The 10,737-nt window shown below is 55.8% G+C and overlaps 1 protein-coding gene and 1 long non-coding RNA gene across 2 annotated transcripts in view; one reads left to right on the forward strand and one right to left on the reverse strand.

The window, feature by feature from the left end:
* The first annotated feature begins 149 nt into the window (after positions 1-149).
* Positions 150-10,315, forward strand: CNKSR1 (connector enhancer of kinase suppressor of Ras 1). Its single transcript, XM_090268843.1, has 21 exons — positions 150-279; positions 3,022-3,179; positions 3,282-3,463; positions 4,060-4,144; positions 4,558-4,599; positions 4,687-4,791; positions 5,388-5,447; positions 5,561-5,629; positions 5,938-6,039; positions 6,124-6,194; positions 6,274-6,347; positions 6,495-6,595; positions 6,670-6,700; positions 7,123-7,284; positions 8,087-8,171; positions 8,338-8,409; positions 8,662-8,735; positions 8,891-8,952; positions 9,040-9,139; positions 9,215-9,396; positions 9,630-10,315. Exons 1-21 carry the CDS (start codon positions 228-230, stop codon positions 9,897-9,899), a joined length of 2,139 nt encoding a protein of 712 aa, XP_090124969.1. The 5' UTR covers positions 150-227; the 3' UTR covers positions 9,900-10,315.
* LOC150014400 (uncharacterized) overlaps positions 2,541-10,737 on the reverse strand; it is a 32,305-nt gene continuing 24,108 nt past the window's right edge. The window contains exons 2-3 of the long non-coding RNA XR_016509651.1: positions 6,954-7,304; positions 2,541-3,537 (exon numbers count right to left, since the gene is read on the reverse strand). This is a non-coding gene — a long non-coding RNA (uncharacterized LOC150014400). The remainder of the gene's footprint in view (positions 3,538-6,953; positions 7,305-10,737) is intronic.

The raw sequence follows: 10,737 nt of genomic DNA on the forward strand, positions 1-10,737 counted from the left end.
CCAAGCAGCCGGGCAGCCCTGGGATGCCTGAAGGGCGCGTACCAGGCAGGCAGGCGGTGGGCCAATAGCTGTCTCAGAGCCTCACCTGGCCAGTCACGTGGGCCCAGGTATGCTGGCGGCTCCGCCCAGTGCCCAGCCCGGCCCCTCCCCAGCCCTGGGCTGTGGGAGCGGAAATTCCTGCGCTGGAGGGACAGAGCGGGTGCGGATCCCATCCGGCGGACTCCGCCATGGAGCCAGTAGAGACCTGGACCCCCGGGAAGGTGGCAGCCTGGCTGAGAGGTGGGTGGGGCCCGGGCAGAGTCGGTCTTGCGGGGCATTAGGACGGGGAGAGGTAAAGGAAAAAGGGCCTGCTGAGGCTGTCAGTTGGTTAGTCTGTCAACAAGGATTTATAAGTGTCTACCCCGCGTGTGATACTGTGCTGGGCAGAGATGAGCCCGGGAGGCCCGAGGAACCAAAAGGGGTCTCCCATTGCCTCAAGCATCCCAAGAGACTGCCAGCCTGGAGATGGGGAGGCGGTGGGTGTAATGAAAACAGGGAGGACGGCCCCAGCACGCCCCACGCCCACTCTGTCTCCTTAGTGTTCCCTCCCACCCGGGTGTAGAGGGCTATCATTAAACCCATTTTTCAGAAGCGGAAACTGACGCATTGAGCCAGGAAGTGATTTGCTCAGGCTTTGGAATAAGACCGGCCCTTTTTCCCTTCTCCCCTCTGATGCTCCCAGTGGTGAAGCTGAAGCCCCAGCCAGAGGAAAGGGTTGCCACAGCCCCTCCCGCCCCAAGGCCCTCCAAGGGAGATGCCCGCCAGGCTCAGTGAGCTCGAATGGGTGGGAAAGGGCCCAGACTGGCGACAGACTCGGAGAAGTGAAGACCTCTGACATGCTGGTGGGAGGGGAGGGTGAGTCAGGTTTCTCCTAGATGTGGAGGTGGAGTGGAGGAGGCAAGAGTACACTAGGGTCAGGTTCCTCATGAAAGCAGGGATTCAGGGCTGAATTCAGACACCGAGACTTGGTTTTGGGCCCAGCTCTTCCACTCACCAGTTCTGTGACCACAGGTCTGTTTCCCTCTCCATTAAGTGAGAATGGCAACTCAGGTGTCATGAAGGGCATAAAAGGGGACAGTCATGTCAACTGCCTAGGATGTGTAGCTCAATGTCAAGGTCTGTTGGGAAACAGCACAGCATATTCACTGTACATAAGAAAGAAGTTGCTCAAGGGCCTGTAGCCATGGAGTAACAGGTATCTGAACTCCCGTCCAGTGCTCTTAATGTCACACAGGGGACAAGGGACAGCTGTTGATCACACACAGGTTCTCCAGAGAAAGAACCTGGCTTGCTTGGAATGGCAGGAATTCCTTCAAAGAGCAAGCAAACTTAACCTTTATGTGTATCAGTTTTCCCATCTATAAAATGGGAATAACAGTAGTCCCTACTTTCTAGATTTGGTGAGGATCAAATGTCTGAATATGTTTAAAGCCCTTAAAATGTTTCTCAGCTCATAGTAAGCATTCGGTAGATGTTTTTTTCTTATTTTTAAGGGTCTACCTTGTGCCAGGCAAGGGCTAGAATTAGAGATGAACGGTTATTTAAGGCCTGGTCCTTGAAGAGCTCTTGATAAAGTGGGAGAGGCTGATCCTCTATTGCAGGGGTTTCTGGAGGCACAGGGGGCAGTGGGAGCAGAAGAGGTCCCTGACCCAGCTTGGGGAGTTGTGGAATGCTTCCTGGAGGGAGTTAGATGAAAAAGGGAGTGAAGGAGCTGGAAGAGCAGTCCAGGCAGAAGGAATAGCACCTGCAAGGACCCTGAGACAAAAGAATATTCCAGGGCCCTGACTTGTGTGGCTCCGGGGGTTGGGCATTGTCCCACAAATCTAAAGGTTACCGGTTCGATTCCCAGTCAGGGCAAAAGACTAGGTTCTGGGCCAGGTCCCCAGTTAGGATGCGGCTGTGTGATAGAGACAACTGATTGATGTTTCTCTCCCTCTCTTTCTCCCTCCCTTCTCCTCTCTCTAAAAATAAATAAATAAATAAATATCTTTTAAAAAAGACCACTCCAGGAGCTGCAGGGAACTGGCCCTCTGGATCTGAAGTGTTGAGTTTGAGGGGCTGTGTCAAGTGATGAGACTAAAGAGGCAGGGGGCAGCCTGATCATACTAGGCCTTAAAGACCATGGTAAAAAGTCTGGTGATAATAATACAGTAGCTGTTACTGTCAACCACAAAGCAAGAAATGGGTCAAGTGTTTGACATGTATCATGTCATTTACACATGATTAGAAGGTAGGTGCTTTTATTATCACCATTTACAAATGAGGAAACTGAGGCATAGAGCAATTAAATTACTTGCTCAAGCCCTGGCTGAGTGGCTCAGTTGATTGGAGCGTTGTCCCATACACCAAAAGGTTGTGGGTTCGATCCCCAGTCAGGGTACATACCTAGGTTATGGTTCAATCCCTGGTCAGAGCTCATTTGGGAAACAACTAATCAATGTCTCTGTCTCTGTCTGTCTCTCTCTGTCTCTCCTCCCCTGACCCCCCCCCCCACCTCCCTTCCTCCCTCTCTAACATCAATAACTATATATCCTTGGGTGAGGATGTTTTTAAAAATTACTTGCTTAAGTGCTGGCACTCAGATCTCCCTGACTCTAAAGCCCTATCCATGTTCTTAATTCCTATTCAGGAGACAAGCAAGCAACAGAACACCTGGAGGATTTGTTAAAATGTGAACTGCCAGGTGCTAACCGAGTTATTTAGCAGGTGTGGGGTGGAGCCAAAACTTTGTGTTTATAACTAACTCTCCAGTGAGGCTGCTGCTGCTGCTCTGGGGTCCACCCTTTTGAGAGTCACTGCCCTAAACCATCCTACTTCTCAAGTTAGTAGCCTCATCTGCGAAATAGGTAGAACACAGCCTAGGTCTCAAGGTTGTTATTAGAAACATATGGAAGGGGATAGGGCTTTATGGGAGTGAAGAAGTGGCCAGAAAGTTCGTGACACTCCCTTGCTCCCCCGTGCTGACCCCTGCTGTCCCTCCAGGCCTCGGTGATTCCCTGCAGGACTATTGCTTTGAGGACTGGCAGCTGCCTGGCAAGTACCTGCTCCAGCTCTGCCCCCGTAGTCTTGAGGCTCTGACCGTGTGGCCTCTGGGCCACCAGGAGCTCATCCTGGAAGGGGTGGAACAACTCCGGGCCCTGGTGAGTGAATGGTGGCCACACTGGCTGCAGCTTCCACCCACCTGGGGGTGTCTGGAGGGCTGGCCACTTCCGGGGAGGTGACCTGCTCCCTCTCTGGCACAGGGCTCTGGGCTACAGACAGAGAACCTGCAGAGCCTGACAGAGGGGCTGCTGGAAGGGACCCGTGTCTTCCAGAGCTTAGCCCAAGGCCGTCTGGGGGGCTGTGGTGAGCCCCCTGCTGATGTCCTCAGTGCGGCTGTGGAGCTGGTGCGTGAGGCCCGTACCCTCCTCTTCTGGCTCAACAGGTACCTCAGGCTCCTGGGGTGTCGGTTGGGGTGACTGGTGAGGGAACCCTTCTCATTCTTAGCCTCCTCAGGGCCTGGGAAAGAAAAACAGAGCTTGGCTCTCGCTCAGATATGGTGGAGCAGGGCAAAGGGGCTAGTTGTTCTGTGCAGGGGCACTCGGATACCTGGCTTCCCACGCCCCCCAGCCTGTAATCATAGCAGTCGTATCAACAACGTTTCCTAGAGAACTTCTCCTCCCTGTTCACTGGTTGCTGCTTGTCCCACAGGTCCCTGCACAAGTGTCACCTCCTCAGGGAAGCCTTCTCTGTTATATACTGTGAGAGCTCCCTACACTTTATAGCAGTTGAAGTTAAATCATTATTAATGGAATTATGTATTTAACTTCTGTCTCCCCACTGCCTAAACAGAGCCGGCAGTATTAGGTGCTCGACAGACAAGCTCTGTAGTGGTATCAGTCATCTCCTTTACTCTAAACCAAAACCCATCAGAGTAGGTATTACCCCCATGTCTCAGATGAGGAGTCAGCTCTGAGTGCTTCTGTGACTTGACTGTTAAACACAGTCCACTAACCACTGTTCCACTCTTCCTCCTGCCAGGTACCTCTTCTCCCACTTAAATGACTTCTCGACCTGCCTGGAGATTGGGGAGTTGTGCAGGAAGCTGGGCCAGGCCTTGCAGGAGGTAGGAGAACCAGGGGCCAAGCTTGGCCCATGCTATAGAAACCAAGTCAGGCGAGAGCTTTTTATATCCTGTGAATCAGCACAAGATCGGGTGTGAGGGCAGGAAGAGGTGAGAGCAGGAAGAGAGGTGCCCAGCCACTGTGTAGGGGGCAATGGGGAAATGGGGTCTCCTCCCTGGCAGGGGAAACCCTGGAAGTTTGACTCTCAGGAAGGGGAGGGAAGAGGGCATATGTGGTGACTTCTCAGGGCATGATGCCGGCACAGGGGGAGACCTTGGTGCCAAAGCTCTGAAGCCATGTCATTCTGGGAAGGGAGCCAGGGTGTGGGAGGCCAGGAGAAACTACCGGGAACCCACCCTGCCCTCCGGAGAAGGCAGTACCCCACTTAAGGAAGGCCCCTGCTCTCTGCTTCCAGGACTGTCCAGCAGCTGAGAAGGAGAACCAAGTCCAGAGGATTGTAAGTGTGGGGCGGGGGGGGTCGGTGAGTGGAGATGGGGTGCAGTGCATAGGGCTCGGTCAGGAAATCCTGCTCCCCATCCCCCAGTGCAGCCACGTGGCTGGGATCTGCCACAACATCCTGAGCTGCAGCCCCCAGGAACTGCTGCAGCAGAGGGCTGTCTTGGAGTGCGTGCAGCTGGAGAATCCTTTGGTGAGCTCTGACCTCTTACCTCTCACCTCTCACCTCCTAGCAGCCTGGCCTGGGCCCTGAAACATGGCTCCAGGATTCCACAGAATTCTGTACTGTTGCGGCTAGAAGGCCTTTTTTGTTCAGATGTTAAAAGCCCAGAGGACTTTCCTGGGGTCTCCCCTTTACTCAGCACCTTCCCCGATCCTGAGGGGCTGCAGCTGGTATGGTCTCAGGTGACACATTCTAGCCCTGAGACATAGACCTGGAAGGTTAAGGGAGAGGATATGGACTTTTCTGCTTAAGTGTCTCCAGCTGGGAAAAGCAGAGCCGCAGCCCTGCCCCTGCCCTGCCCTCCCTGCTTACCCCTTTAGAAGACTGCTGCCTATCTCATACCTCAGAAGTCAGCAACCCCAACTTTCCCTGCACTTTGGAGGAGGAGGCAGAGGCCCACAGAGGGGTGACAAGCCCAAAGTCACACAGCAAGTTGGGCAGCACCAGCTTGGGGCCAGCTCTTTCCCCAGTTCTGCTCACCCAAGAATTTTGTTGCCCAGCGGGGGTCCTGCCCACTGGCCCTGCTGCCCCCACACCCTCAGTGACTGCAGCCTCTGCCTTCGCAGGGCCTAGAAATCCACACCACCGGCAACTGCCTGCACTTCGTGTCCCGAGTGGGCACCCAGGTGAGTGCCCCACACTCTTCTCAGCCACCGCCCCCCAAGACCCTTTTACCTGCCAGCCAAGCCAGCTTCAGGCCCTGAAGGGCACACCCTCTGAGCCCCACCCTCCACACCAGGTCCCCTCCAACCTCCGGCTACAGATCCTGCCTGGAGATGAGATTGTCCAGGTCAACGAGCAGGTGGTGGTGAGTGAGAAGGAGAGAGACATGGTGGGAATGAAGGGGTTACTGAGTAGAACCCAGGGCTGGTGGGTGAGGAGGGACTCTTGGGGAGACCAGGGTTGTGGGCGGTGTCTTACCTGATATGCGCCAGCTCACACAGGCCAGAGCAGCCTCAGCAGAGCCAAGGTGAAGGGGCTCATGGAGGCTTCCTGGAGGAGGGGGACGCGAGGCAGAGCAGGAGGCTGAGAGTGCTCCCAGGGAGAGGACTGTGGGTTGCTGCAGAGCCTCCTGCGCAGCTTGATCCAGCCCACTGTTCCTGTCCTGTCCCCCAGGTGGGCTGGCCCCATAAGAATGTGGTGAGAGAGCTGTTTCGGGAGCCAGCCAGGGTCAGCCTGGTGCTGAAGAAGGTCCCGGTGCCAGAGACACCCCCACAGGTACCTGCTGCCTGACCCTGCCCTCAGCCTGCTTTCAGATTCCTGTTACCAGCTGCATCACCCTGTTTCTGGTTGTTCCCCTAGACTCCTCCTCAGGCCCCGGGCTCCCCGCAGCTGACAGTTCCATTGCCAGCTCTGGCCTCACCATCTCCCAGGTCAGAGGCTCTGCCCCGGGTGCATCTTGAGGGGAGAGCCATGGGCTCACCTCATCTCCCCTTGTTCTCCTCTTCCCAGGGCCCCATCCAAAGACGTCTTTGACTTCACCCTGGCTTCAGACCCAAGTCCTAGGCCCAGCCCTGCCTCAATAGGTAGTTTCAAAGCCCCACATGATGGTTGATGCCCCAGAAAAGACATGCGGGGTAGCTGGCTCTGACTCCTGGACTCTGATACCCCCACCCTACTGCTAGGCCTAGGGCTTGGCTCATGGACCTTCCTGGTTTCTCCTTCCCTAACAGACTCTGCCTCCCTTGACCCTGAGCCCCTGCTCATCACCCCTGCTCCCCCAGCCACAGTCCCAGCAGGGGTAGCAGAGACTCATGGACCCCCAGAAAACAAGGTAAGCTGAGGGCTCAGCAGGGAGGGAGTGACTCTGGACCCAGACCCTTCTCTGACCCCCTATGATCCTTTCAGAGTCCTGACCCTGGTCGGAAGAAATCAAAAGGTATGAGATGCACCCGACTGGGTGGGGGTCCCTTGACATGAGGAGCTCTTAGAAGTCTTTGTAGTGCTGGGCAAGAACCCCTACCACCACCACCACCACACCACCACCACCACCACCACCACCACCACCACCACCCCCTTCTGGAAAGAGCTCTATTTCTTGGGCCAGGCAGACCTGTGTTCCCAGCCTGGGCCTGTCGTCAGCTCTGTGACTTTCAGCTAACAGCTTGTCCTCTGATCTTCAGTTTCCTTACCTCTAAAATGGGGAGACATTCTTCAGAGCTGACAGGTGCAACATCCTAAGCACAGAGTACGGGTTGAGAACTATTAGCTGGGGATGCCCGTGGTGGGCAAGGAGGCAGGTTTGGGGGTCTGGGGTGCTTTGCCAGCTCCACACTGACTGGCCGTGCTGTGCTGCTGTAGGCGTGGCGACGCGGCTGAGCCGTCGGCGGGTGTCCTGCCGGGAGCTGGGCCTGCCAGACTGTGATGGCTGGCTCCTGCTGCGCAAGGTACCCGGTGGCTTCATGGGCCCTCGCTGGCGCCGCTGCTGGTTTGTGCTCAAGAGACACACACTGTACTGGTACCCGCCAACCCCAGGTGAGACCCTACACAACAGGTAAGCAAATGAGTCACCTCAGGGCCACAGTTCTTGTTCCTACTCCACCATCTACTCCCCTCTGTGGTCACACAGGTGGGCCACAAACCCTCATGAACCCCAGTGTTCCTATCTCTAAAATGGGGACACTCTTCAAAGGGAAATGGGCTACTATGTGTGTAAAAGTTTCTTTCCTTCTTCTTCTGTTATTCTGACCATTCTAATGATAGGCCGTTTGTTCAATTGTTTATTCATTCAACAAACATTCAGGTGCCTACTGTGTACTCAGCTCTGGGCTGGTCACTGAAGACACAGGGAAGACTCGGATAGTTCTTGCTACTCCAAGCTGGAGAGGGAGAGGGTGAATCAAGGACAGTAGAGGGAATACATGCTATGACAAAGGAAAAGCCTAAGGGGATGGGTGGGAGCCCACAGACGTGGCCAGTCCAGCCTGAGGAGTGGCGAAGGCTTCCTAAGAAATCAGTGTCTGAGGGTTAGTCAGACAGAAAGGAGAGAGAGAGCGGAAAGGGAGAACAGCCTCTGCAGAGCTCAGCGGCAGGAAACAGCTCTGTCTGTGCCTATTGACGGGACAAATGTAGAAGCAGACTCCTTTTGTGACTGTCTCTGGATCTGTTTGGCCCCCCTTTCCTGGCTCAAACGTACCCCTTGGTCACACCCCAGATTCCTGCTCTGAGCTCCTGACACTGAGAGGTTTGTGGTCAGAGAGCCCAGGAGGTGGCCTCAGGAGTCTGGACCTCCAGGGTACTGGGGCTTCATGCTGACGCTCACTGTGATCCCCCCAGGATGAGAAGGCTGAGGGCCTCATCAATGTCTCCAACTACAGTCTGGAAAGTGGACACGATCCGAAGAAAAAATAGTTAAGTCCTGGGTGTGACGGGCTGGGTGGGGGGTGGGGAGAGGAAGATATAAAGTAACAGTAGGGGTGGGGTGGGGGCCGCAGGGCGCGGGGATTCCCAGAGCAACCTCTCTGGGCTCTACATGGGCACACCCAGGCTGAGTGAGGTCCCTCTGCTTCCTGGCAGCGTGTTCCAGCTCACTCATGATGTATACAAACCCTTTATCTTTGCTGCTGATACTCTGACAGACCTGAGCATGTGAGTGCCACCCCCCCAACACCCCCAAACTCTCACATGAATGCTTGGTATCCTGGATTCAAATCTCAGCTCTCTGATGGTGGTCGATCAAGGCGCTCTCTTACCTAAGTCTCAGTTTCATCCCCTCTAAAATGGGCTAATAAGAGTTCCTACCTCTCAGAGTTGCTCTGAGGATTAAATTAGATGATATGAGGGCAAGGCCCTTGGCATACAGCAAATGAAAACTCCCTGAGACACATTTGCCCCCCACAGGTGGGTGCGCCATCTCATAACCTGCATTTCCAAGTACCAGTCTCCAGGCCAGGCCTCCCTACCCCGAGAGGAAGGTGGGTGCCTTGTAGGGGTGGGTCTCCCTGGGTCCCACCTGAGCCTTTGCCTTTCCTGGGATGGGGGCTGGGAACTCAAATATCCTAGCCCACTTCCTGGCCTCCAAAACCCTGTGAAGCTTAGTGGGTTCCCCAACTGCTTCTGTCCACCCCAGACTGCTACAGCGAGACAGAAGCAGAAGACCCTGACGATGAGGCTGGGTCCCGCTCGGCCTCGGTGAGCAGGGGGCTGTGGAGTGGGGAGTGAATAGCGGGACGTTGAGCTCAGACTGACACCTTCCTCTCTCTTCTACCCTGCCCGCAGCCCAGCCCTGCCCCAGCTGGGAGTCCACTCCACGGAGACACGTCACCTGCAGCCACCCCCACACAGGGCAGCCCACAGACCTCCTTTGGCCTTCCAGCAGGTGCTGCGCTGGGGCTGGGAGCTGAGATGGAGGGCCGGGATGGGCACAGCCTCAATTTGCTCCCCTGTCCCACAGACAACAGCGAAGGGGCATTGGAAGGAATGGTACGGGGCCTGAGGCAGGGCGGCCTGTCCCTCCTGGGCCAGCCGCAGCCCCTCACTCATGAACAATGGCGGAGCTCTTTCATGCGGCGCAACCGCGACCCCCAGCTCAATGAGCGAGTGCACCGTGTGAGGACACTACAAAGCACACTCAAGGTGAGCTGGGGGCACTGGGCACGGCAAGGGGCTGGGCTCGAGGTTTTTGGCTCTGGTTCCCGGCCTGCAGCTTGGGCTCAGCCATGTACTGGGCCAAGTTCTAGGTTCCCGATTCGAAGACCTGGACTAGATTGGGCCAGGTGCTGGGTTCTAAGCACTCAGTTAGCTCTGAGCTCAGGGTCTGCCACCCTCCCTGGGTGATCATGGCCCCTTAGCCCCTACCCTTCTCACAGGCAAAGCTGCAAGAACTGCAGGCCCTAGAGGAAGTGCTAGGTGACCCTGAGCTGACCGGGGAGAAGTTCCGACGGTGGAAAGAGCAGAACCAGGAGCTCTACGCAGAGAGCCTGGGGGCCTGGGGAGTGGTGCCGCCTGAGGGCAGCTCCCAAGTGCTGACCTCTGACTCTGGAGAGCAGTCTTCCCACCCCCCGCCCTCTGACCCTGAGGAGCACTCCTCTCTCTGCTCCCTGACCCCAGAGAGCCACTTCCAAACCCCTGACCTCTGACCCTGGCCAGCATCTCGCTCCTGACTCTCTGGCTCTGGGGACCACCTCCACCCCAGCCTCTAACACGCCTAGGATAGAGCATCCTTGGGTTCTGGTCAAGGTTGAAAGTATAAGAGGTCCATGGTTTTCCCCCAAGCTGACCCCTCTGCCTGAGCGTTCGCCATTTCTGCTCCCCTCTCCCCTGGAGCGGGGTAAGAGGACATGAGCTCTGTGCCACCCTCTCCCTGCTTGCCAACAAAGGAGTGGGAGGCTGGGCTAAAAGAAACTCTCCCATCCATCCTCTGACCTGTAGGGGCACAAAGCGGCCTCCCTCAGGCCCTTGGCACTTCTCCCCTCCCCAGACCAGTCTGTACAGGCATTCTTTGCTTTGTACAGACACACTTTTCAACCAAATAAAGTGGGTTCTCTAACATGAATTTACGTGCGCCTTTGATTTCTGTATTAGAATCAGGAATTTGCTTTCCAGGGGGACTGGGATGAAAAGCTGTCAGATGGGTGAACGTTCTTGGTAACTAGCCCACTGGGCAGCCCATCCCTGGGCTCAGCAGGAAGCTCCTATCAACCATGAGGAGGAGGATTGCTAACCCCTGGCTCGCGGGGCTTCGACTCATACTCATTTATCCCCAGCTCTTTGGAGACCAGAGGGTGCTTTCCTGCCCCATTCTCAGGGGGACAAGTGAGAAACAGAGACCAGACTTTCACTCTAGATGGAGAATATACCTCGCATGGAAGGGCAGGGTGGGCTCCTGGAGACCAGGGTGGAAGGATGGGGTAGCCAGTGGGGAGCAGTGCAAGTTGTAGTCTGCTAGGAGGAGGGCCCTGAGGTGAAATATTTTCT

The sequence above is a fragment of the Furipterus horrens genome, unplaced genomic scaffold (assembly GCF_987537825.1).
Source record: "Furipterus horrens unplaced genomic scaffold, mFurHor1.1.pri manual_scaffold_3, whole genome shotgun sequence".
Classification (NCBI taxonomy): Eukaryota; Metazoa; Chordata; class Mammalia; order Chiroptera; family Furipteridae; genus Furipterus; species Furipterus horrens.

Bases quoted from the DNA above. Each gene is read 5' to 3' on its own strand.
- CNKSR1 (XM_090268843.1), top strand. From the start codon at position 228: ATGGAGCCAGTAGAGACCTGGACCCCCGGGAAGGTGGCAGCCTGGCTG. The intron at 3,180-3,281 runs GTGAGTGAATGG...TCTCTGGCACAG, and splicing joins TGGAACAACTCCGGGCCCTG to GGCTCTGGGCTACAGACAGA. The intron at 8,410-8,661 runs GTGAGTGCCACC...TGCCCCCCACAG, and splicing joins ACTCTGACAGACCTGAGCAT to GTGGGTGCGCCATCTCATAA.